Source organism: Corvus hawaiiensis, chromosome 4, assembly GCF_020740725.1.
Source record: "Corvus hawaiiensis isolate bCorHaw1 chromosome 4, bCorHaw1.pri.cur, whole genome shotgun sequence".
Lineage (NCBI taxonomy): Eukaryota > Metazoa > Chordata > Aves > Passeriformes > Corvidae > Corvus > Corvus hawaiiensis.
In genome coordinates, this window is record NC_063216.1 from 76,175,728 (window position 1) to 76,201,709 (window position 25,982).

General features: G+C 44.6%; 1 protein-coding gene across 3 annotated transcripts in view; it reads left to right on the forward strand.

Annotated features, from left to right (window-relative positions):
* SFMBT2 (Scm like with four mbt domains 2) overlaps positions 1-25,982 on the forward strand; it is a 105,660-nt gene that overhangs the window by 47,392 nt on the left and 32,286 nt on the right. For 2 of the 3 annotated variants that reach the window (XM_048300992.1, XM_048300991.1), the window contains exons 6-10: positions 432-678; positions 5,418-5,515; positions 17,354-17,455; positions 18,098-18,245; positions 23,668-23,750. In XM_048300992.1, coding sequence (XP_048156949.1) covers positions 432-678; positions 5,418-5,515; positions 17,354-17,455; positions 18,098-18,245; positions 23,668-23,750 — 678 coding nt within the window. The remainder of the gene's footprint in view (positions 1-431; positions 679-5,417; positions 5,516-17,353; positions 17,456-18,097; positions 18,246-23,667; positions 23,751-25,982) is intronic. The other variant, XM_048300993.1, reaches the window with a different exon arrangement.

Sequence of the window (25,982 nt, forward strand, 5' to 3'; positions counted from 1 at the left end):
GAGTGAAATTTTTGGGTCATGCACAAAGTGGTCATCTTTCAGGTAAATGTTAGGGTCCAGTCCTGTGATTGGTTCTTATCAGGTGCAATCAATGAGAATTTGGTTTGAAATCCTCCAATATAACTGGGCTTTGAGTAGTTCAGGAGATTCCCAAGTGGATGTGCTATTCGAGCTGTTCCACCTTTTATTATTCTTTCTTCTTGTTGTTGTTGTTGATGATGTCGGTTGAGAAATTAGCACAACTGTTGTTTTCTGTTTTACTTCTGAATTTGCACTTGGAAGACATTGGGTAAAATAGAAGAAGAACAGACTGTTTGCTGATCGCTTGGATGATGGTGTGAAAAACAAAAATAATCTTCTGCTGTCATCTGTTTCCTTGAGAAGTCTTCAAATAAAGTTTAAAATAAGGAGTTTTGCTTCTATTCAAACAGCCTCTGCGAGGAAAAAACCCTGTAGACCTCATTACAGTTGATTCCTTAATAGAGCTGCAGGATTCCCAGAATCCCTTTCAGTACTGGATAGTTAGTGTGGTTGAAAATGTTGGAGGAAGATTACGCCTTCGCTATGTGGGATTGGAGGAGACTGAATCCTATGACCAGTGGTTGTTTTACTTGGATTGCAGACTTCGACCAGTCGGTTGGTGTCAAGAGAATAAATACAGAATGGACCCACCTGCAGGTAAAGAACCTCCCCAGAATACTGTCTCCCTTTGCGGCGTTCACTGATGTTTCGAGATACTTGTGCAGCCTGTTTGTCCTTCTCCAGCATTCACATTGCTTTGTCAGTAGTTTCTGGCTGTGGCACAAATGGGAGGTGAGATCCATCTAATTTGGGTTCAAAGTGAACTGTGTTGTTTATTAAATAAATTCAGTTGACGTCTTTACAAGTCTGTCAGACCACATTAAACATCAGGAGATTACAGCTTGGGAAAAAAGCTCTTTAGGGTTGAGTTTAATTTTCAAACCAGCTGGAATGCAGAGGGATTGGGACTGCAGTTAAGCCAGCCTGGGATTACAAATTGACCCACCTTTTCCTGTGTAGGTTAAAAACGTGTCCAGGTCTGTGCCTCATTTTCTCTGTGCTGCAGGTGAAGTTTTTCCATGGGTATTGAATTCCCCTCCTTTAGGAAGGTGCTTCTGCTGTGGCTTCTGTCCTTCACACCTAATGAGGAGAGTTTACCCCAATACGTTCAATTCTCATGTTCACAAATTTGTCGGGGACTTGGGTCTCGAGTGCTTTTTGGGAATATGTGTTTTTCTTCACTGATAGGTAGGAATCAATGTTCCCCATCACTTCTAATTAAGATGTGAATGCTGGAGAGCATGAATATCACCCACTCTTTTATTTTATAGACTCTTTGTGTTACAGAGAAACAACTTTTTTAGTGAGCGTCTCTGAACTCTCTTGGCCTGTGTAGATAGGTTTGGTGAATATAGAAGTGGCCCAAAGAAGATCTGTGCTTCCTCTTTGTTTATTCCATTTGCTTTCTACTCTTTCCTCCTTTTATCCAGTTGTACATCCTTTTCTGTCGATTCCCCACCCATCATGCCTTTCTTTTTATTTTCATTTTTATTCAGTTGTCTTGTCTGTTACTGGACTCTTACTTGCTGAAGTTGTTTACTTTTCTTCTCCCTTCTCCTTGATTTAACTTCTAAAACTTCTGTCTCTTGTTCTCATCTGTTCTCATCTGATACTTGTTTCCTTTCCATTGCATTTCTCTGGTCATTCACTTTTTAGTCACCATTGTTACTAATGAATTCAGTGTCCAGATCTTCTTCCTGATTTTCATTGACTTAAATAGGTATTCATTACTTTACACCTCCTAAAGTTGAGCTTCATAGGAGTTTGCTGAGAAAAGACCCTTCAAAGAAGAGTGCACTTCTGTTTTTGCCCAAGTCTTCTCCTGATCACTGCTTCGAGGGTCTTTCATTGACCCTCCATTCTGACCCAGTTGTCAGGCTCTGTACTGCAGGGAGTAGGCAGTCAGGAGTGAAATCTGAGGAGTTTCTGGAGGCAGAAATGCTGGTTGTTCCACTCCTGATCATTTGATGTCCACCTAACATGGAGGCACAGAATTGTTAAGACTGGAAAAGAACCTTTAAGATCTTCTTGTTCAACCATCCAACGTGTTCATGAGGCACAATGAATTAAAAAAAGTGTATGAGACCTTAACTCAGAGGAAGAAGAAACTCAGGGATGAAGCTACTAAACCACAGACTCTCAAAGAATGCAGGCTCTCAAAGACCTGAGGCCTGGAGTCTGTACCAGGATACATCCTGGCCTGCTTACCCTTTCCTAGTGGCTTCTTTAGGGAAGAGCATTTGGACTAGGAAGACCTCTGTTGTGTGAAGGACCTAGTGTGGACCTTCTTAGGAAGGAGAGGGAGTCTGCGGGCAGTACCTTGTTTTTTACACATCAGGGATTAGATTCACCTGCTGTAGTGAAGGCATCAAAAGACAGTTCGGGGGAGCAATTGCTTTCTCTTTATAATGGGTAGGGAAAAGGGGGTGCTAAGACACACCTAACGTAGGTAAGATAAAATGACATCTTTATAAGCTTATTTTTGTCACTCACGGGGTTTGCAACCAATGGGCACATACCTGGTTGTCCTAAATTTTGAACATCTGAAGCCAGTTTAGGTGACTCCTTGATTGATAAAGGGAACAGCCTTAGACTGTGTATCAAAGCTGTTATGAATCAGCTCTGAGGAGATGCTGAGGACATGCAGCTGCTTCCAAATCAGGCTGTGTGTCCCCTTGCTATCAAACAAGGGTGTTTTTATACGTCACTTCTGCAGCTTGTGACAGTGCCTTGCCTACCCTCAACTTGGATGCTACATATCCACCTTGAGCTTTATTTTCCTTTGTGTCTGGGGTGTGACTTTACCCTGTTGATCCACCTCTGGCACTTGACAGGCTTCACTTCCAGGTCAGTCTTTCAAGATGCAGAGCAGCTCAGATAAAGGAGATCCCATGGACTGAAACAATATTTTGGATGGAGAGGTCTCTTCCTTGAAGCCACCCACATCCTAACACCCACTTAACGTGCAAGAAGGTCCTTTGGGACTTGGAACTAGATGATCTCTGAGGTCCCTTCCAACCAAACCATTCAATGATTCTATGAAGCAGCATCCCAACTGTCTTCCCACATGGACTCTGTATATCTCACAAGCCCATTTAACTGAAGCAAAGGGGTTATAGCTTATTTTTCCCTTCAGATCTATATCTGAATCTGGAATAAACCTCCTTGGTAATGCAAATTGGCACAGGCTGCTCGACACAGAGCCACTGATGGCCTGAGCTCAGCTGTTTATGCAGGACGAGATCATCTCGGTTTATGTTACTTTCTATTTAAAGACAAATTGCTAGTCATTTTAATTGCTCACTACTTGTGAACCCTAATACAATTTGACACAGTACACTTTGTTCAATTACCTGCTGCCTTGGCACTTAAATAAAATGCTTTATGCTCTTTTAACCATGCAATTTAGTGTCCATACGCTCGCCAGCATAAGCGAGATGCCACTAATTAAATGTGCATATGATATTCCTTGCTGTTCCTTGAAACCACCGGAGTTGCCTTTGTATCTTGAAGTCTGTTGACACTGCCCAGAGAAGTTGCTGCTTGTTTTCACTGATTTTGGCCAAAGTTGCTCAAAACTTGGCCAGAGTTACCCAAAATGCCAATTTCAGCTTTCCTGTGCTTCACTGCCATCACAGCAGAAAATGAGGGTCTGTTTCCAGCAGGGAAGCATCAGGCACAGTTTTTCTAAACTCAGTCTTGAAACAACAGGCTGGCTGCAGCGTGGGGCAAAATCATATTGTATGAAGTATTTCCCTGTAAGTTAAACCAAAAAAAGAAAGAAACAAGTGAGTCGTTCCCCTCCCTGCACTTCATGCTGATCAGAGTTCCTGCAAGCAAGGGAGAAGTGGGGCAACAAAACTATAAAATAATGAACAATTATTTAAAGAGTGCACTTCTTAACACTTGTGCCCCCTGCACACGCTGTAAACAAAGACTTGAAATCTTTATTCCCATTAATAACCAGACAGCTGAGGAATTAAAAATACTGCCCTGAAAGGTTAACATCCCACTTCAAGTGTGTTTAAATTCATATGCATATCCTTGATGTCTGTTCTGAAGTAGTGGGATTTGATATAGTGGAAGTATAAATACATCCACTTCAGTCAGTGATTCTGCAAATCCTGTTTTGATAAGGTCTTAAATCTGTTGAGTTCAGAGCATAAAATTCTCTTGTACCATCAGTGCTAGGTGGAAACAGTGCTTGCCGGTTCCTTTCTTTTTTTTATGCATATTTTTTATTCCCTCCTTCAGAATTGTAAGATACAGCAGTAAATCTTCTGCTAGCCAGTAAATATATATGGTTATTAGATGTACAGGATTTAAATGCAAATTGGGCCAAATTGAACCTTGATGTAAGTGTGGAAAGTCACACTGGCCAAAGAAAAGCTCCACACTCTTCACTCTGTATTAAGTTCAGGTTTATTATTGAGCAAATGTTCATTTCCATTTTAATAATTGTTGCAATCTATCTACCTATCTTCTCTCTTTGAGGCCTTGATATGAATGTTCTGCAATAACTTGTTATGTGCAAGATAACAATATGTTTTCTAGGGCAGGAGTAAATCCAATATAATGTTCCTCATCACAGTATTGTTTCCTACATTGTTCCCTTTGATGATTCATAGGCATTTCACTGCACTGCACTGCACCATAAAGGGCTTGTTAATATAATGATTTTGTAATATTAAACCTGTGTAAAGAAACTCACTGGAAGCAATGTGAAGCTGCACAAAGATGTTGCCTAAAAGTATAATGATGAAAATTCATAAGTGTAAGTTTTGCTGTGGTGTGATGCTCTGGTTTGAGTGTGATACCAACAAATGTCTGGGTAGAGACTGAGCTGAAATGTTTCTTCCCACACCCACCCCAACCCTGCAATTAAAAAAAACCCCAACCACTTTCCAATGAACAGGTGCCTTAATAATTTCTGTTTTGTTCAAATGTAACTAATATTGGCTGAAGACCTGAGGCTTCTCAAACTAGGAAACATCAGGTATTTTGAGAAATGAAAATCAAAGGAGAGGTTTTTTTGCTATTTTCAAGAAATGAGGTAATACAATTCTTATTCCCTCAGCAGTAGGTGAAGAATGTGAATTTTTCTGGGTTTTACTTCAGGATAGAAAACACAATCTTCCTCCAATGTGCCCCTGCTAGTTGCTTTTGTGTTGAATGTATCCATGCTGCATGGCCTGGAATGCACACACTGTTCATTTCACTTGTTCTGTCCAGTCATATGACTTAAGAAGTTTAGGCTTCCAAAAATGTTTGATTTCCAAACAGTCACCTTTTGGGTTTTTGTTTTTGTTTTTGTTTTATTATTGTCATCCCTTTAGATATCTATTCTCTGAAGACTATAACTGAGTGGAAATGCGCTCTGGAAAAATCCCTTAATGATGCAGCAAATTTTCCTCTTCCAATGGAAGTGTTTAAGGTAAAATATACTTTTCCTTTACTTATGGAACCTCTGATGAATAAATATCATGCCATGTTTAGCAGCTTATGTTAAACTTTTTTCAGGAAAGGCCTTTGCTGTAATACATAACCATGGAAGGTCACAAGTGGGATGGTTGTATAAAACACATTTTTGTGTGTGGACTTACCTTATTTCATGGTCAGTATTTTCTGGGGCTGGGGGTGATCAGCCAGGGTTTCTCCAGTTATTTTTTGTGTGTCTTACTCTGTTAGACCTGTGCAGAGACATCATATACAACTGTGAAGTAGTAAGACTGTGGATAGAAAAGTTGACACGAACTGGACAGATTTCTGTGAGCCTTCTACCAAAATTTTTAGCTGATCACAAGCCACAAGGTAGAGAAACCTCCTTCAGGGACTTGTAATGAAAGTGAGAGATAATTTTGTTCCCACGTCTTCCTTTTTAAATTTTTTTTTAATTCTCACTCTGGTTTGTAATAGTTAGAGATGTGCTCCAGCACCGAGGCACTGGCTTTAATTTCCCATGTAAATCTGCACTGCTCTTAACCATGGTGGCTGCAGATAATCCTGATCTATGGCTGTGCCTGCCTGGTTTCCAACAATTCCATCTTGGCTGGGGTGGGATGGGCAGTGAGAGGATGCTCAGGGACGTGTGTGGGAGCACAGCAATGCCCCCGTGTCTCCAGTGTCACCTCCTGCTTGGGGACCTGGTGGAGCAGATTGCCCTCCCCACCACCAGCCTGGGGGACCTCTGTGTTCCTTCCTGGCCCTTAAGCAACACTGCAGTGGGATACTCCAAAACATCCATGGAATTGGTGCAGTCCCTGTGTGGATGTGGCACTCAGTGGTGGCCTTGGCAGTGCTGGGTTAATGGCTGGACTTTGATCTTAGAGGGCTTTTCCAACTGAAATGATTTTATGGTTCTGTAACTGGAACAAGGCCCTCATCGTGCCCCATTCTAGCTACCACAAAACCCTGGTGCCACCTTCACCCTCCCTGTAGGGATGTGCCAGCAGCTTCCCATGAGGAATCCAGGCTCCTCACCCAGCTGGGATGCACTCAAATTAGCAGCATTAATTTGGGGACACTTTGCTAATGGCCTGGGCAGTGGCTCGTGCTGGCGGTGTGGGAGCTCTGCTGTGCTGGGAGACGTGGGAAGATTTGTGTGTTGGCCTTGGGCACGGATGTGGGCTTGAGGAGCCCCGTGTTGGGGTGGAAGTGGCATGCAGAACGTTCTGGGTCTCTGCCATTTATTTCATCCACGACTTCCATCTGCCACCTCTACTAAAAGTTTGCATTGGCAGCTTGGAGATCAAAAATGCGTTGTGTGGGGCAGGGATTCAATCACAAAAGGGAATGTCTAATGTGTAAATTTTATTCCTGTGTATGTGAAAGAGTGAGGAATGTTTCTGATGAGGCTCATGAAACATCCTTTTTGAAAAAAAAGTTTATAACTAACAGCTGTGTTGCTGCCTCTTCCCAGCGTGCCAGACTTATACCCACTTATTTTAATTATTGCATGCAGGTCATAAATTTGAATTCAGCAAATCCCAGTTGCTGTCTGTGTGGTTGTAGCTTGCAAAGATGTTCCTCTTAGAAGACAATGCAAAACCTTGGAATGCTTGAATGGCCCAGGAGAAAAGTTACTTTGGGGACAAATGTAGCAAAATGTCAATGTTTAGGTCATTGATTAGGTCAGTAGGACTTCTTTGTTTGCTGTAAAGTGGAAGCTGAGCACAGGATGAGCAGAATTCAGAGTTTGGTGTTGTCTGAACCCCTGTTCTGGTGCTGGGAAGGCAGGAGACTGAATAAATTTTTTGTGTGTGGGCATCACTTTATTCTGCCCATTTAGGGTGTATCAACCCCATCTTGTGCATCTTAATTAAGGAGAAAAAGACAAGATTTTATCTGTGCCTGTGAACAAGTCTTCTTCTAGTAATGACTTAAACATGAGTTAAGGCTTTAGGAGACTATCTGAGAGTAAACTCGACTGGTCTTGCAAAGAAAGCAAATGATTATGTGTGGGACCTTCAAGGAGAATCCAAGATCCTGGCAAAGAGTGTCATATCCAAAGATATATTCTTTTTAAATTTTTCTTTTTATTTATTTTATTTTACAAACCCAGCACAGAAGTAATGTCTCTACACGGTGCCTGGGGCTCCTTTGCTACTGTAGCTGTCATGTGTTAGATGAGATAAAAAACACAAGGTTTGACAGCTGGCAACTCTTAGAGATCTTGTGGAAAGCTGAAAATGTCTGCTTTGGCAGACGTGGTAAACTGCACACTGAGCAGTTACATTCTGGTTTTTCCACATTTCCCTACAGAATTTCATGGCCGAGGAGGGTGTAGGTGTCTGCTTGCCCTTCGTGAGCCATCCCCAGGGCAAGCACATTCACGTTGGTCTGGATTATGACTTGAATCCATGTTGTCCTTAAAGCTGTGCATCACTGTGGGAAGTGGTGCCATCATACTGTCCCCAGGAGGTGGCACTGGCAGAGCAGAGCCGCGTTTGTAGTGGGAGAAGTAGCTGCTCTTAGGGGTCTGTCAGCCCCTTGCTGCTGTCGGCAGTGACACTCCGTGGTTTTGGTGTCACAGGGTTGGGTTCTGCCTGAGAACTCACAAACCATGGGCTTGAGCCTGAATTATCAGTGCTCAGGAGTGTGGCAGAGCTGGACTTGGCACGTGGTTGGTGTTCAGCAGCAGGTCCAGAAATTCCTTGCAAAAGCTCAGCCCTGATCCCCTCTTGGCATCTGGGGAGAGGACACTGGACCACAGAAGCTGGTTGCAGAAATCAGGGAGAAGGCTGCAAACAGGATTTTCTTTTTTATTTTTTGTTCCTGGTGCTGTTTTACACTTGGCCATATGTTGGAAGTGTTTGTAAAATGCTTTAGGATCCTTTGAGAAAGGAACGTGATGTTTAACTGGCAGAAAATGCTGCTATTATGCAGCTTCTAAACATAGTGTTTTGCAAACTGCACATCCTGGAATAAATTTTTCTCCTCACAAAAGCTTTTTGCAGCACACCTGCTATTTTGTTGTTCCCTGCTTTTCAGAAAACACGTTGATCCTTGAAGAAAAATAAATACAGACAGGATTTTCAAGGATGTTTGAATGTCTTAGGAGCACAAATCCTTCCAAAAGGCCACAACCCAAGGACATGAGTCCTTTGCTGTGTCTGCTCTGATTTCAGGTTACTGTTGGGATGCCCCTACACTTGGTTTGGTACTGGTCATAAATGATGGCTTGGGCTTCAGGGGACACCTGATAAAATGGTCAAGGCTTGTTGTGCATAAAGATGGTCAAAGGGTTATTGGGGCCTGATACCAAGTTGTGTGGAGCAATTTCAGTGGTTTGCTTCAATGCTGGCATTGCTGGTGCTCTCTAAGACAAACACAGCCCTATTACTACAAATCAGTGCATATTTTAGAGTTTCAGCCCAGCAGCTTGTGTAAGGTGAATGGATTTAGTTTCCTGGAGAGAGGCAGACAGGAGGTCCTGTAGATCCTCTCTGACTTCCCATTCTGCTTCCTCCAGTCTCCTGTGGGTCCCATGCAGATGTCGTGGATCCTCACCTCAGACACCTTTGTTTGGGGAACTAAATCCCACCCAGGATTTGGGGTGCTCATCATCTTTCCATGGATTTTGCATATTGGCATCCTATTCCCAATTCCTATGAAGTGGATCCTGATGGCTGCCCTGGATGGAGCTGTTGCCAGCCACATCCCTAAACCAAACTCTGATAAATTGCTTGAAGGCCGCTTGGGAGAGAGAGGTGTTACCTAACACAGGTGGAAGTTCCTGATTCATAGCCTTTGGTCCCATTCCTCTTGTTTTCCACCCTGCTCTCCTTCCCCAAAGTTGTTTGTTTTTTCCAGCTCAAAATCTTTCTGGCAAAAAAACCCCCTCTGCATTATGCCCAGCCTAATGTTCCCCTATTTCTGACTGGTGTTTCTGGATGTCTCCTGTTACCAGTTAATAGAGTAAGACTAATGACATGGAAGGAATTGGCTGGGACAAATCTCTGCTAAGGAGCCTGATGGAGGGACCATCCACCATCCAGGCAAGAGCTGCCCCTGAAATTCAGGACAGAGTGATGCTTCTAGTTCTGCACTCACAAGCCTGAAGACAAATGTTAAACAGGACTCCTTCCTACCAAAAAAATACGTTTTTTCCATTGGATGAATTGTGCATTTTAGTAATGACAGTAAGATTGACACTTTCTCCAAGACCTTGATTTTTTTTTTACTAAAGGAAGGCAGCGTCTCTCAGAATTTGGTAAACACTTTGGGTGTTTTTGAGTGTTCTCTTCCAGTGTTCTGTATTCTGGAAGAGTTTAAGTTAGAGAAACCCATGGGATACTTTCAACTAGTAGGCAATCCTGACCTGGCTGCATGAGTAGCCTTGAAGTCCAGCAGGGTTTTACTGTCTTCATCCCCCCTCAGTTGATGGGCACGTGCTGATGCAGCAGCTTAAAATGAGCATGCCTTTGGTTTCCCTTGGAAGCCAAATCCCAATCCCGAGCCCCTTCATGCCCTGATGGCTTGGCTGGCCCTGGCTCCGCACGCTGCGCTTTAATAACCTGCGAGTTGCTGTTTTGCCTGCAGGCTGCCAGATTATTTATACTCCATCTGTTCTTCCCCACCCGTGGGCTCACCAGCCCTTTTCCACGGCTCCTGTTTGCCTGGCTGGGAGACAGCCATGGCTTCCCAATCCCTCTGTTGTTCCGCTCCCTTTTGACCCACTCTTGCCTCAGCTCTGTTAAAAGCATTTATCTTTGTAAGTCCCAAGGGGTACCACAAAGGGAGTAAGGATGTCTCTGATGCCAAAGGGTGAGTTGGAGCCTGGTGGTACCTCTGTGAGCAGTGAACAGCTCTAACCCTCTCCAGCTCCGTCCTGACTATGGGCTGTGCAGGGATTTGGGTTGGGAGAGCAATCCAAGGGGTGGGTGAAGCCAAGCCCTGTCTGAGGTGCCCCCAGGATCTGTTTGGCAGCACCATATCAAAGTCAGGGTTGGGAGAGAAATGCCAAAGGCAGTTGAAACCAAGCAGATGGGCTGAGTGAGAACCAGGTCCCTCAGCCCTCCTTGTCCCCCTGGCATGTGTAATTTTCTCCATTGCATGTTGGGGTCTCTCAGGATGGGGACAGGTCAGCAAAAGAGCCTGGTTTAGTTTACTTACTGCGTCCAGGCTTGGTTTGAGGGAGGTTGTGGCATCCTGAGCTCTTGCCTTCTGCATCCTTGGGCAGTGTTTTCCACTGAGAGGGGCTGATGTGCACCTACAGCAGCATGTACAGGTTTGGGTGAGAGCTAAAAGTCACCCACTTAGGGCATTTTTCATGGGAATGTAGTGATAGGGCAAGGGGGAATGGCTTAAAACTGAAAGAGGGAAGGTTTAGATCAGGTAATAGCAAGAAGTTCTTTCCTGTGGGGGTGGTGAGGCACTGGAACAGGTTGCCCAGAAGTTGTGGCTGCCCCATCTGTGGAAGTGTTCAAGTCCAGGTTGGATGGGGCTTGGAGCAACCTGGGATAGTGGAAGGTGTCCCTGCCCATGGCAGGGGGTTGGAATTAGATGATCTTTAAGATCCCTTCCAACCCAAACCATTCTATGAGTCTACTTTGTCTACTGTTGTATGATCTAAAGATGCCTTAATGTCTTCAAAGAAAGCAAAAGCAGCTCTGGTCCATAGCTGTTTTTCAGGCTGGTTGCAGCTCACTATGTGCATTGAACTGGCTCCTGATGCTCTCTGCTCCAACAAATTCCTATTGATTTCTCAGTAACGATTGCTGCCATGATGTTACCAAGGGCAGCCTCCGTCCCTCCTCACAGTTGAGGGGCCGTGTGTCGAGGGGGTGTGAGAAGAGACGCTGCTGGTTTCACTCTGAGCGCTCGAGTAGCTGTTCCCACCTGTGTCACCCTTTCTGTGTGACTTCACCCCCCATGAAATGGGACCTGTGTAACACAACCGCGTCTCACAACGCGTTCTCAAAGCGAATGCTTGTGAAACACTGTGGCTCTGAGATGCTAAAAAACCCAAACCAAACACGCCAAAAGAACCCCAAGTGGATGCATATCCATCTCTTTTACCTCTGCCCATGCTTCCAGCGCCCAGGCAGAGCCAAACAGGTGCTGTGTGGGAGGGGATCTTTGCCCTAATGCCATCTGTGGCGGGCTGAGCCATACGGAGAAGGTGTGCTTGGATTTCGACTGGCTACTCTGCAATGTTGCTGTTTCTATGGCAACTATTTTTTATTCAACAAGAGGAGCTTAAAATCCGTAGGGCTAAATCCAGTCCTCGGAAGAAGCATTTGCAGTTTTTCAAGGGGCTCTTCAGTAGGTGCAGTTTGTAGCTGGCTCTCGTTGCTTCAGGGTCGTGGTGTCTCTAAAACCTCCCTCCCAGCACCCTTTCCTCATCATCCCACCCCACATCTCTACATTTTGGTCTTCCTCTGCTGGCTCTTGTCAGAACAAGGGGACAGTTTGCACGTGCTGTGTCTTACGGGGTATTTCTGTCTCCCTGCAGAGAGTGCACCTTCAGGGAAAATTGCCCTGCGTTTAGCAAAGGAAGTTGGTGAATCACAAACAAGGCTGATTCATCTACAAATAATGCAGAGGGTTGCATTTGGTAGCGTTTCTTTCTTTATTTCCTTTCTTTTTCTCAATAAAAAAACAAATGCCAGATTCCTGTGGAGGCAGTTTAACCACTGCTATTACTGTGTTTGTGCCTGGTTACCACACATGAGCTTTGTGATTAAAATTAGGCAATTAGAAACAGCCAGTTTCTTGGAGAAATCAGAGAAAACACAGAGGGGAAGTGATTTCTTCAAAAACAAAAACCAAATCAACTAAGATATTCCCATTCATACCAGGTGGGGCTGGCTTCTTCTGTGTCCTTTATTAAAGTAAACCAGGAGAGATGGGACTGAAGGCAAGAGCATTTCCTGCTTTTACAGTTAAAGGAGGTTCAGGTCAATCGTTTATTAAGTGGTCAGTGTTTCTAATCAGCCTCTCAACCTTGCAACTTTTCAGCATTCAGACTTAGTTCTGAATTTTGCATGAAGCTGCAGTTTTGTAATTTGTGTGCATCTGACTGTCCTGGACCAAAAGAGCCCTGACTTTTAAGAATATTTGAAAGTTAGCCTCTAATTTGAAAATTAGGTTCAAATGAGAGCCTTTTGCTCTTATCTATACACTGCGTAAGCTGCTGTACTTAAAATTACATTATTCCAGTGGTCTTCAGCAGAATGGGCTAAAAGTGGGCATTTTACAATCCGAAGGTGATGCCTTTCCTGGGGTTTGGGGACACAGAGCAACCAGCCCTGAGTGCAGCTTCCCTGACTGTCACAGACAAAAGCAGCTTAGCCAGGTCTCCCTGCTCTGTCAGCTTTACCCAGTGCCCTGTAAAATTGCCTGAGCTCCATTCTTGTGACGTGGACAAAATAGACTTTATTTATACCTAAATGACATTTGTTGAGCAGAAATGACATTTGTTGACCTGGTATTTAGGTGCCAGGTCAGGCAAATGGCTGTGATGATTTTGAAGTCTCTCTGAGTTGATCACCTAAAGCTAATACTTAGTGACTTAATTATCAGGACTTAAGCAAGTCACCCATACAGGTATTTCACTTCCCTAAGGCTTACTCGCATCTTGTAAGAGTTGGAACGCTTTTCTAAATCTGTGGATCTCTTTTGGAGTCACATTTAGGCTGCCATGTCACCTGGCATTTCTGAAACCTGCACTACTGGTGGTAGTTTCTCAGCTGAGAAGCAGAAAGCTGTGTGGCTATCTCAGACCCTAAAGAAGAGGGTTGGGAATTTGGAGCCTGTTTCTCCTCCCAGCACTGTTCCTGACTTGTTACTTGACCTCCAGACGTAGCAGTTCCCAGCCCTGCGTGCGATGCTGGGTACACTGAGCTGTTGCAAAGCTCATCAGTATTTTTTGCAGAAAAATTACAGAAGCACAAGCCATGTGAAGATGGAAATGATGGTGCAGATGTGTATCAAAGCAGGGCTGTCTTTCAGGTGGCCCAGAGAGTCACAGCCTGTGCATTTGCAAATGCACCCTGCTCTAAAGCTGTGAGCGTGGGACTGAGTTTAATTGCTTTTTGGGGATTATAGTGAGAGCTGTGACAGCTCTGGCTTTTGCCACTGGGTTTGGACTGTGAGTGACAGACGTTCATTGAGGGGTTTTGCAGTGCTCCACTCATTACCCGTGAGCTGTAATCCATCGTTAGAGATTGTGACCCTTGGAGTGAGCAGCTGTGCTGCCCATGCCACGTTAATTTGTTGAATGTTTTGTGGCATCATTTTTCACACTGCTCTAAGGGACTCTCCTGCATCCTTGCTGATTGTCAACCCAGTTTATTTGGCTGCTCCTCAGCAGCCAGAGGGTGTTTCCATTGCCCCCTCAGGGCTTGTGAACCCCAGGACAGGCAGTCTGTTGGTATGAATTATATAATCACAAAATCGTTGACTCACTCAGTTTGGAAAACACCTCCAAGATTGAGTCCAACTATTAACCCAGCACTGCCAAGCCCACCATGTCCCCAAGTGCCACATCTACTCAACTTTTAAATCCCTCCAGAGATGGTGACTTCCCTGGGCACCCTCTCCCAGTGCCTGACAGTCAGTGTAGAAATTTTTCCTAATATCCAGCCCAAACTTCTGTGTGGTCAGTGAGGCTGCTCCTGGGAAGCACTGACTGCCAGTAGGAGTAAAGGCTCACGATGCATGGGGCTATAAAATGCTCCAGCTAGTCAAAACTATTCTACCTGTTGAGCTCCATTTCAAAGAAAATTGAAAGTCACTTGGAGAAGTTGCTGAAAAATAATGGCTGGTGAAATCCTCACTGGTGGCATTGAATGCTGTGAAGTAGCAGCAAAGGGTTGAATTCTGCCACCCATAATCATTTCAGGCATTTCTTTTGTTCAGCTGCAGAGCCCAGCGGGGACCAGGAGAAAGTCTCACCCCTCCAGTCCTTTCCCTGTAGCTGCTTTTATTAAACGGGCGTCGTTCCTGTCAATGTGAATAAAGGGAAGAGAGAGCAGTTCATTATCCAGTGTATCACTTTGAGTCTAATACTAATTAAAAGCTTTGCCATCACTTCTCTGGAACCTATTCTTAGAAATTATGTAAATTAATTGGAGTTTTGAAGAGGAGCATATGCCAAATCCTAAGTAATTCCCTGCTGGCTGAGGCAGCTCCAGCACTGGAACCGGAGAACGGCATCAGGAATCTTTTTTCTTTCCTTTTGTGGCTGCAAATATAGAGCTGCTTTGGTAAATTTTGATGATTCTCTTTAGTCAGTATACGAGACAGATCAAATATCCAGACCATTTTCCAGAGAGGTGCGATACAAAGGCTTTTTCGCCATGAAAGCTTTTCCATCTCAAAAATGACATTTAACACAGACAGGGTTTTTACTTCCACAGCATTTCTCCAAAGAAATGCATGTTCCTGCTTCAAAGAGGATTTTGACCCTCAAAAGGGAGATGTACTTGAGATCCTGTGAACTCCCCTGTGAGTTCACTCTTGCGACTGATTTAATGGGGAAAATATTTACTTGCTATGTCGAATGACAAGGGAGATTTGATCCCAAGGTACAGAGTGCTTTTGAAGTAAAATAGCTTTAAATATTATTAGTGCATTTTTCCCCCTATCTGATTACTTTTCCCCTTTGAAAAAAAGCCAAAGCAAATAGAAGGAGAAACACCAAAGAAAATGATTCAGATAAAAAGGAGAAGCAGTATGGTTTGGTGTCAATATATTTTGGTCCTAATCAACAAATCACTTTAAAAGTTGATTAAACTACTTGCATGTTTAAAGATAAACATGATTAAGTACTTTGGTGGTTCTTGGCTTATTACATATTGAGGCTGGATCCGAGCGTGAGTTGAATCATGGAACGTTTTTGGGGAGATGCTGATTCCAGATGCACATTTTGCAAAGTTGCCTTTTCTTTACAACCTCACCTCATATATCAAGAGACTCGGGATGTGGATGCTCAGGGAGGAGGAGGAGGCAGCCCTGCAGTCCAGATGCTTTTTTTGCCTTTAGGAGTTTGAAGTTCAGTGCTGGTGAGGTTGGATTTTTTCAGCCATCATCTTTTCCCTCTGAAGCCTTTTCAGTATTAAAGGTGGCAGTTTTTGATAGGACCTTAAAGCTCATCTTGTTCCACTCCCTTGCCACGGACAGGAGCACCTCCCACTATCCCAGGTTGCTGGCCTTGAACACTTCCAGGGATGGACATCCACAACTTCTCTGGGCAGCCTGTTCCAGTGACTCACTACCCTCACAGTAAAGAATTTCTTCCTAATATCTGATCTAAATCTGCCTTTTTTCAGGTTAAAACCATTCCTCCTCACCCTATCATTGCATGCCCTTGTGAAAAGGATGCTCAAACTCCTGGCTGTCTGCTCCTTCCTCAGCCATTAGTTCCTTGGGCTCTGGGCCATTATTGTTAAATGTTCCTCAGTTTCCTCATCAGTATTTTCTTCTGCTATGAGACTAAATCCATTACAGTTTTTTGTTTGGTTTTTTTTTTGTTTTTACTGCTTTTTGGTTCTCACCAGAAAGGGTTCTGTAACACTGCAGGTTGGTAAGATGAAAACAACCATTCATTTAGCTGTGGCTGGAGCTTGTAAAAATCCTTATCTCTAGCAGCAGTTGGAATGTAAGATCCCAGAATAGAAGTTGTTAAGCCCTTACAAGTGCAGACAGTTCTTGGGAAAAGAAAGCACAATGACACACAACTCTGGATCAATAGAAAATAATTTTAGAACAAGAATACCACGTGTAGCAATGAATGTAGATGGGATTGTTGTTGCTAACCACTTATTAGATAGCAAGCTTTCTGCATGTATTTTGGAGTAGTCTCTGAGCGTGTGCTAAATATAACATCATTTCTCTTTATGCTTGTATTGGCTAATACACCAGTGGTTTAGAAATACTGTGGGACATTTTTATTGAATGAACACAAAATGCAGTCATTACCCTGGAATTAGGGTGGCAGCTTGTATGACTGTTAGATAGGGGCCACAAGGGATGGAGTAATTGGGTGTTAAACACTAAACTGGTGGCAAAGCAGGGAGTTGAATCTGGGTTGATTCTGAATTTCAGGACAGCATCCTGCTGCCATCCCCAGAGGTGCTGTGGGGAACCCTCTGCATGTAGCCTGTGGGTGCAGCTGGGTTTTTGGTCCCAGGTAGAAGTGTTTTGTTGGGCATGTACTTGCACACAGCTGCCTGTTTTCCCATCAGCACGTGCTCTTATTGCCCACATTTTGGGTCTGAGCCTTAGTCCATTTCCAGGTATTTGGAAAAAAAAACCTTTCCATCTTTCATCTTGGAGACCAGCCCAGGTGCTTATTTTGGTGCCCTGCAGGTGCTGGACATCCATCAGGGTAAATAAGGGCCATGCTGAGCTGTTGGCATCCATGTTGTGCATTACCCTGGGGGGCTTCGGTTTGAGTCTTGGCACCTCTGGACTCTCAGCTGCTCCCAGAGAGTGTCAGAGGTAGAGAGGCTTTGCCCATGGGAGATTGTAAAGCAGCCATTTCTCAGCCAGGTCCTCATTTTGGTGAGCACAATCTCCTTGTGGACCCAGGTTCTGGTTGGATGCTGCTGCTGAGATGGACATACCCTGTGCTTTAGATATGATGGGCTTGGTGCTGTAGATGTGTCCTCTAGGAGAGAGGTTGTCCCCTTGCTTTCTGTGATTGGGTTGGCATGAAGAGAATGTAGGACCAGCTAAGTGACAAAACACACGTGGATGCCTTCCAAATAGGTTTTCAGATGTATTGGTTCCTTCTTGGTGTCACCATGTGTTCCTCTTCCCACAGGACCATGCTGATTTGAGAAACCACTTCTTCACTGTGGGGATGAAGCTGGAGGCAGTGAATATGAGGGAGCCCTTTCATATCTGTCCTGCATCAGTGACCAAGGTGAGTGCTCAGCAAGGAGGGGTGAAAAGAGCCTGACTGGGAAACCCTTCCTGATTTCCACCATGTTTAGAAAAAAACACGAGTGGTACTTAAGTGGCTGGAGAACACGTTAAGCAATAGGTTTAAAATCCATGGATGTTCCCAACTAATTCTTTCTTTCCCACAAGCATCACCAGCTGACTCTGTGCACTTAAAACCAATGGGGATGAGCATGTTCATGTACCCCTTGTGTGCAAAAAAAGTGGATCCCTTGTTTGTCTCCTGTCCCTCTATATGTATTTTCCCTGCACATCTGGGAAACCTTTGGAAATAAAACAGCTGAATGACAGTGGTAGCTGGATATTTAATCCACGTTCTCAAAAAGACAAGAGAGAGGAAGACTCTGGGGTCTCCAGGATCATCTCCAGTCCCTGCTCAGCTGTGGGACCCTGACCCTCAGCGCTTTCCATTGCTCCATTTCACCCGTCTCTAAAACTCAGGGTTTGATCTCTTTGGTAGAAACACTTTGATGAAAAGGTTTAGTTGGGAGCAGGGTATTTTCAGTAGTTTGGTCCCCAGTTTGCCTCTTTCAGCTTTCCAGGTTACCTTTTGTTGTAGCAAATCTAACTCGTGATTTTGGTTCTCTTCTTTTTCACCCCTCAGGTTTTTAACAATCATTATTTACAAGTGACCATTGATGACTTGAGACCTGAACCCAGCAACATCTCGATGCTTTGCCATGCGGATTCCTTGGGAATCTTGCCAATACAGTGGTGCCTTAAAAACGGAGTCAATCTCACACCTCCCAAGGGTCTGTATTCCTTCTCAGTGATTTTTGGGTTTACTCTGAAGGAAGTTTGCTTGTTATTATTGCCTTTAAAACTATGCTGGTGGTTGCTGCAGAGCATCAGCTGAAGTATCTCAAGCCAGAGTAGTTTTCTGGAGTTACTGGGGCTGTTCTGGCTCTTACCAGCCCATGAACATGTCAGCAAACCTGTGTTGCTGGTGGATTGATGTCCCTGTGCTTTGAAGTCTGATTCAGGCGGTACCAAATCCTCGTGCATTCCTGTGGAATGAATCCTAGCAATTCGTTGTGTGTGTAGAGAGCAAAAGGAGCATTAAAAGGTCCTGTTATTGTAGAGGCAAACCCTATAGCATCCACCTTGGTGCAACGCCGAGGCCAAGCAAAGCTCCTAAATCTGAGTGTTTGAGCTATAAACAGCTGCCTGCCCAGGAGTGGGGAGGGATTTCCTTGGCTGTCTCAACAAATCCCAGGGCACATTGCAAGCAGTGTTCAGGTCAGGGCCAGGAGAAACAGCCTCCAGCCCTGCTATTCCCCAACTTTGTAGCAGTGCAGATAATTACTCCTGACTTCAGACAACCACCTGTGGTGCCCTAGCAATATTTATTTGCTTGCAAAATGCGTTGGTTCCCTGGAATTTCAGGTTTTTGAAGCTGGCCAGGATGCCAGTGCTCTGATGCCAAAAATTGTTGTTGCTTGGGAGAAAGAAATGCCTCAAAAAAAAAAAAAAAAAAAAAATCAAGCTAAGTTTTGTGTATGAACATTTGTCTTCATTTTGGAAAAAGCGTGATGCTGCCAAACCCAGGGAAGGGAAGGGTTATTCCCTACCAGATTCAGAATCCTCTTATGTATGTCCAGAGTGCTTCTTCAGCACGTGTAATTTGAAATTCCCACCAAAGTCCTGGAGCCCTGTGCGTGCAGCTGCATGCAGTGCACCCATGATTGCTCTGCTGAAATAAATCTGCTCTCTGGGGCTTTAGCTCTCTCCTGCTGAAACCCAGGTGTAATGATAATGCCTGTGTAAGCACTCACTGACACTGGCCAGAAAATTTGCTAAAAATGAAAGTATATAGAATATTTTAGGGTTTTTCCACCCAAATTCACGTGCAGCTTGCCCCAGGCAGGATAATTAACTGAAGGAGACCGTAGGCCAGACATTTCTCTTGATGGGGTCACGGCCTAAAAATTTCCAATCCATGCTGATACAAAGCCTGTCTGAGGTGGTGTTTTATGGGTCAAGTGTGTGTGAACTCTCTTTTAGATGCCAGCATTTTAAGACATATCTGAAATAACTGTCATGGGAATATTTTTCAACTTGGACAGGCAGTTACCTGGTCCAGTGAAAGGGATCCCTGCTCTTGGCAAGGGGTGGAACTGGGTGACCTTCTAAGGCTCCTTCCAACCCAAACCGTTCTGTGATTCTGTGAGCTGGTGTGATGCCTGGTTATTGGGATCCACCTGGGCACCTGAGAAAGTGTAGAAAGCCTCTCCTTATTCCCCTGGTGAAAATAAAATTTGCTTTCTGCTGTGAGATCAGAAATCCTGGGGGGAAGCTATTAAAAAGGCATAAAGCCAGTGGCAGATAGATGCATTCTATATGTTGCTGTATTTTTATACTTTGTACGAGGGCTGCATGTCCAAACTGAATTTTATCACCTTAGAAACCTTTTCTATGGGCAGAAAAAGTTTTTTGAGTTACTCAAATGCAATCAGGTATTAGAATGAGTTATTTGAGAATAAAACAAACACAAACTAAACACAACAAAAACCCATAAACCACGAAAAAAAAAAGAAAGCAGAGGGAAAGTGAAAAGCATCCAAACCCCTTCTGGAGGTGCTAGACTTCTCTGAGCAGAATAATAGCAGCTTTGGGTAAAAAAATATGACCAGGACTGATCTGAGAGGGCAGCAGTGCTGTGGAAGTGAGGGAAGGTTGTGGTGTGAGCTGGCTGCCGATGAGCAGGTCTGCCGAGGAGGAAATCCCACCATTTCCACCCTGGACAGCTCTGCCTGCCCTGGAGTGTAAGGAATTGCTGCTTCTTGCTCCTGCTGCCCCAGGGGTCACACATTTCCCCACCATCACCCCTAATGGAGAGGAAGTTGACAATACTTGTTCACAAAAAGGGTTGTTAAGCATTGGAACAGGGGAGGGTGGAATCACCAGTCCTGGAAATATTCCAAAAACATGTAGGTGTGGCACCTGGGGACATGGCTTAGTGGTGGCCTTGACAGTGCTGTGTTAATGACTGGACTTGATGATCTTAGAGGTCTTTCCCAACCTAAATGATTCTGAAATTCTGTTTAGCGTTTCCCAGGTGTCTCTCCCTGTTGAAAGGCAGGAAGCTCCCACGATGAAAAGGGTGGCAATGGAAGGAGTACCTTTTCTTTTTGTGGAAAGAATTTCTTTGCTGTTTTCTGGGCTTGGGTGTTTTGGTTGATTTACGGTTTACAAGGAGGTTTTCTGATTGTAAAATTACTGATTTTATTTCATGAGAACAATGTGCCAGGTTGGGGTATTGGAGTTCAGAGTCCTTTATTTGTCTGATATCCATTCTCTTGCCTTTTTGCCTATCAGGGCTTTATTGAAGCCAAACAAAGAGTAAATGGGTCATGAACAGGAGGTGCAAATATTTGCTACTCGAAATAGAGAGCAGTATTTTCCTGTACAGTGCCAGAAATGAATACCCATTAACTGCTGCTGTATAAACATTGAACAAGCTCTGTTTATATTTATTAGAGCTGGATTTATAGACCACTTCCCTTTAGAGTAACAGCCATTGTTTTATGAGCTATTAAGTGGTGGAAAAAACATTTTGATAATGCTCCTAGCTGTAAAGCTTACTAAAGAAATGCCACTTCCAAAACCTCCAGTACGTTTGTATTGTTATATTTGCTCCTGATTAGGCTGCTGGGCTCTTCCATGCCCAGAGCTGAGATGGCAAACACAGTGAAAGGTGTTGCATGTTTGAGGAGCGGCAGCTGAGTTGTGCGAACGCAGCTCTCAGTGTTGTCACTTGGGCTGGCAGGGTGTGAGTGCCGTGTGCTGATGGAGGCACTGGGTACCTGGTACCTCCCCATGTGCTGAGGGAGGCAGCTGAGAGCAGGATCACAGAATCAGGGAATCTATAAGGTTGGAAAAGGCCTCCAGTCGTGTAGGGTCATAGAGGCCAAACTTTGACTGATCCCACCTGGTCCCCCAGACCAGAGCGCTGAGTGCCCCGTCCAGTTGTTTCTTGACCACCTCCAAGGGTTGGAGACTCCACCACTTCCCTGGGCAGCTCATTCCAGTGCCTGACAACCCTTTCAGTGAGGAAATTCTTCCTGATATCCAACCTGGCCCTCCCCTAGAGCAGCTTAGTGCCATTTCCTCTCCTCCTGTCCCTGTTCCCTGGGAGCAGAGCCCGACCCCCCCGGCTGCCCCCTCCTGTCAGGGACTTGTGCAGAGCCACAGGGTCCCCCCAGAGCCTCCTTTGCTCCAGGCTGAGCCCCTTTCCCAACTCCCTCAGCTGCTCCTGGGGCTCCAGCCCCTTCCCCAGCTCCATTCCCTGCCCTGGACACGCTCCAGCCCCTCAAGGTCTCTCTGGCCGTGAAGGCCCAGAACTGGACGCAGCCCTGGAGGTGCAGCCTTGCTGTGAAAAGGCCACGTACAGGTCAAAGCTTGTTTGAAATCAGTTCCTGGGTGTTCCCCTTCTTAGAATCCACCTTGTGCTGCAGCAGTGAGTTATTTTAAATTCTCCAGCTGCCCTCCAGGTTCCGTTGCTGCTGAAGCCTAAAGAGAAAAGTCTTCCAGTGATTCCAGTGGTGCAGGACCAAGCCAACAGGTGGTTGTGTGGCAACAACACAGTCAAGTTTTAGTACCTCACTGAAACCTCTTTAATGTGCCTTTTCCATCCGCTCTGCCAAGATCTGTGTAGCTTAAAATGGAGATGCAAAACCCATCCATGAGGGGTTTAAATTGGAGATAAAAAAAGAGATGGAGAAGAAGTGTGAAGAAAATACTGTTGAAGAAATTGTTAAAAAACAGTGCAAGGATATTGTTTTGTATGAAAAAAGAACATTCTTTATAAGTAACTGCTCTTTTTTTTTTCTTCCTTGTGCCTGTTTAGTTTTTTAGTTATTGTGCACTTTAATGCCCCACAGAAACAGGCATCTTAGCTCAAGGCTTTATCTCGGTAATTTGTTTGTCATGAATGCAATTACTAGGATTAGAAATCATCTTATCCCAGATACTTGGATCTTAGCAGGATGCTTGGCACGTTGTTTTCAAAAAATTTACCTACTTGTTTTTGGGATCTGGCAGACTGGTAGGGGATTACACTTGGTATTCCAGTCCTTGCCCATAAAAAAAGTCACAATTTTCATTGTCATGAATGATTCATTCACATTTGATCTTGAGTGTCCCTTTTTGACTATCAATGCAAAAGGCATTTAGGGATGTTCTCTGAAATGAGGCTGGGCTGAGATGCCGGGAAGGGAGATTGAGGGGAGATTTTGGCCTTTGGGTGACTCTTGAAACTTTCCAGTGAGAGTAGTTCTGCAATAATGTCATTAGAATATCCACAGGCCCCTGGACAGGATTAGCACTCACTGTTTTCAAGCCCTGTAAAAAATAGAGACTAAGACACAGGCAGAAAAAGGCCCCAAAAAGCAAATTAAAAAACCCATTTCTGTCCCAAGAATTTATTGCCTAAATAGCCAAGTAAGAATAGTGGGTGCACAGAGGTCTGATTTGTCTTTCTGTGATGCGACTCCTTGAGAGATGCTCAAGTAAATGAATCCCTTTATTTTACCTTGAAGCAGAGGCTGAAGGGATCATCTGCTTGCTGAGACTGGGAGATCTGTGCTCATTTTCCAGCTCTGCTCCAGATTTCTGTAACATTTTTACTGTGATGGGGTTCAGCTCACACACCCTGAGCTGCTGGGGAGTCAGTCAGGGAGGGTATGTCAATGAAGAGAGGAGAATTTATCTCCTGCTTTGAAAGAGAGGATGGATCAGCTTCTGATTGTGCTGATCCTCTCTCTGTCCCCTCCTGAGGGACCAGCAAATAACCCATGTCCAGACCCATCTTTTGGACATCTGAAAGGAGAAGAAAGAAGTCCGTGACTAGCCCCATGTGGAAATTTGGGACAGTGGCACTTCTCATTAGTTATGGGTTTATTAAAAGTTGGGAGACGCTAACAGAAAAGGGAAAATAAGGAAAATAATTATGTCTTACTACTTTTTAGTGGAGACTTGGCAGTGAAATGGCAGGAGGTGTGTGAGTGGAGGCTGGAGAAGCCATTGTCTCTCACAGTGTACAAGCTGACACTGCACAGGTCACTGAGGCAGGATGAGATGCTGAAACACAGATGTTCATCTGCTTGGGGCACATTTTGTCCTCTGTGGTGTGGAGTGGTGGCTGATGGCTCTTTTTGTTTTGTCCCCCTGCAGGTTACTCTGGTCAGGACTTTGACTGGGCAGACTACCAGAAGCAGTGTGGAGCCGAGGCAGCACCTCAACTGTGCTTTAGAAATGTAAGTTCTTCCTTTTGCTCCAGTCCATCCATGTGAAACAAAACACATGTTTGTTTCGCATTGTTGCTGCTGCAAGACTTTGGGAGGTTCCCCCAGGCTGCCTTAGGAAGGAAACTGGAGGAATGTTCCAGGTCTCCAGCCCTAAAAGAGAAAAAGCTTGTTTTAGTCTTGCCTTTATCTGTAATTATCCTGCTCTTCATCCCCTATCTGGTTGTGTACAGCACAAAAAGGATCTCAGCTTGTTATTGCAAGTAATTCAAGTGCTACTAAAAATAATCTAGGTTAAGAAATTGCGTAGTACCATTTGCTCCTTTTCACATTTTGGGTGTTTTCTCTGTATCCCAGGGGGCATACATTTAACCAAACCACATGTATTTTAAGCTAAATGTGTGTTGAAAATGTGTGAGAGAAGTGATTAACCCTCACGGATGCTTTGGTCTTTGGGACAGTTCATGTCCTTCCTTGATGCAGCAACAGTGATGTGAGAGTGATGGATGCCATTAAGATTCACAGCTTTTGAAATAATCTTTTGCCGGCTGTTTTATGGCAATGACAGTCCTGTGTGGCTTGATCTGACAGGTATTCATCACTTGGGGAAAGGCAGATGTAGCCTTCTGCCTCTTCCAGTAACCTGGTGCTCTTCTTCATGTGCCCATCAACTGATGGAGGTTAAGATCCTGTCTGTAACTGAAAATGTTCCTGATGGTGGTACCTAAATGTTACTAGTGTACCTAAAATGAGCACAGAAGGCTTTGCAAAATAAAGTGGTGGTGTGAATGATGTACAGGCAGGTATCTGTAGGAATTGTACGGCTTTTCAGTGTACTCAGAGGTCACAGGACTGAGGGATGGGGTGTTCACGGAAAACAGAACGGAGACAGGCACCAGCTGCGGCTTTCCATGGCCTCCCTCATCTGCCTGGGGCAGCCTGGCTTGGAAGCTTTGATGGTGAATTGGTGATTTTTTTTCTTGATGAACTTAGAAGACCTGTACCATGAAGAGAGTCATGAACAGAGTTACTCTGGTTTGACCTGGGAGTCAAACCAGAGTAAGGATTTCTTTGCCCCATTTGTTGTGCTGTCCTACGCAGAGCCCTCTTCCTGAAGGAACTTCAGGCAAAGATTTCCAGCAGTGCTGAGGGTAGTGGGGCAGTGCTGCCTAACACCAGTACAGTGGGGCTATTTTTGCATTTCTTGTGTCCTGCAAGCACCCCTGCCTTTTCTTTACATCTCTCTTCATGTTGCCACGTAATGGATCTGTTCTCTCAGCACTGGCAGCCTTGAGAAAAGTCTCTGCATAACATCCTCTAAGATTAAGTCAGGTCTGAGCACTTTCTTTATCCTTTTTTTCTTTTTTTTAAGGAAACATTCACCAGATGAGCATGTGTCTGTTACTCTTTCACTCTTAATAACACGATTCTTTGCAGAGGGAACTGCTCTGTTGTCACTTGGGCAGCCTCCTGGCTGGTTGGTCCCCTTGATTTGTGGCTGTGAGGGGCTCTTTGATGGAAGCTTTTTTCATCTCCCACCTCGTGCAGGCAGACGTGGTGCTGGCAGTGAAGGTGCTGTAGCTGTTTTCCCGGGAGGGATTTTTAACAAGGAGAGGCAGTTATGAAATGGATTGACGTGCCCAAATGCTTAGTAAAATAAACTCCACCTAACTGTTTTGCCATTGATTCTGTACAAATGAGCCTCCAGCACCGAATTGCAATGAAAAGAGCTGGGGTGATGATAAATGGCGTTTCCTTGTTAGGGAACATAAAAGACATTTAAACAAACTCAGCCTGCATTCCTGCAGCCCTGGCCATTAGCAGCTTTTACAGGGTGAAGCTGATCTGCCTGCTGAGCAAGGCTTGAGGCAGTCCAAACTGTGTGAGAGTAGCAGCATGTTCTTGGATGGGAAAGAGACCAAAGCCACGAGGTTTTAGTCTGTAAAAGAGCTCTCAATGGCTGTTCAAAGTGAAGTGCCCATGGCCCTTGGTGTTGCACTAACAGGAGAAGGGTTGAATTTGAGCCTGGCTTCCAGTTTCTCACATAGGATGAGAGGTTGGTGTCATTTTGAGTCAGTGACAGTTATTACCCATCCCAATTACTGTTAGCAAAAAATCCCATCCCAGAGGGTTAAACCTTTCTACTGTGTGCAGAGAGATGCAGAGCAGGTGGGACAGAGGGGAGGAAAATCCAAGGAAGGGAAGCCCTGGCATGGCCACAGGTATTGCATTAGTGAGTTTTCA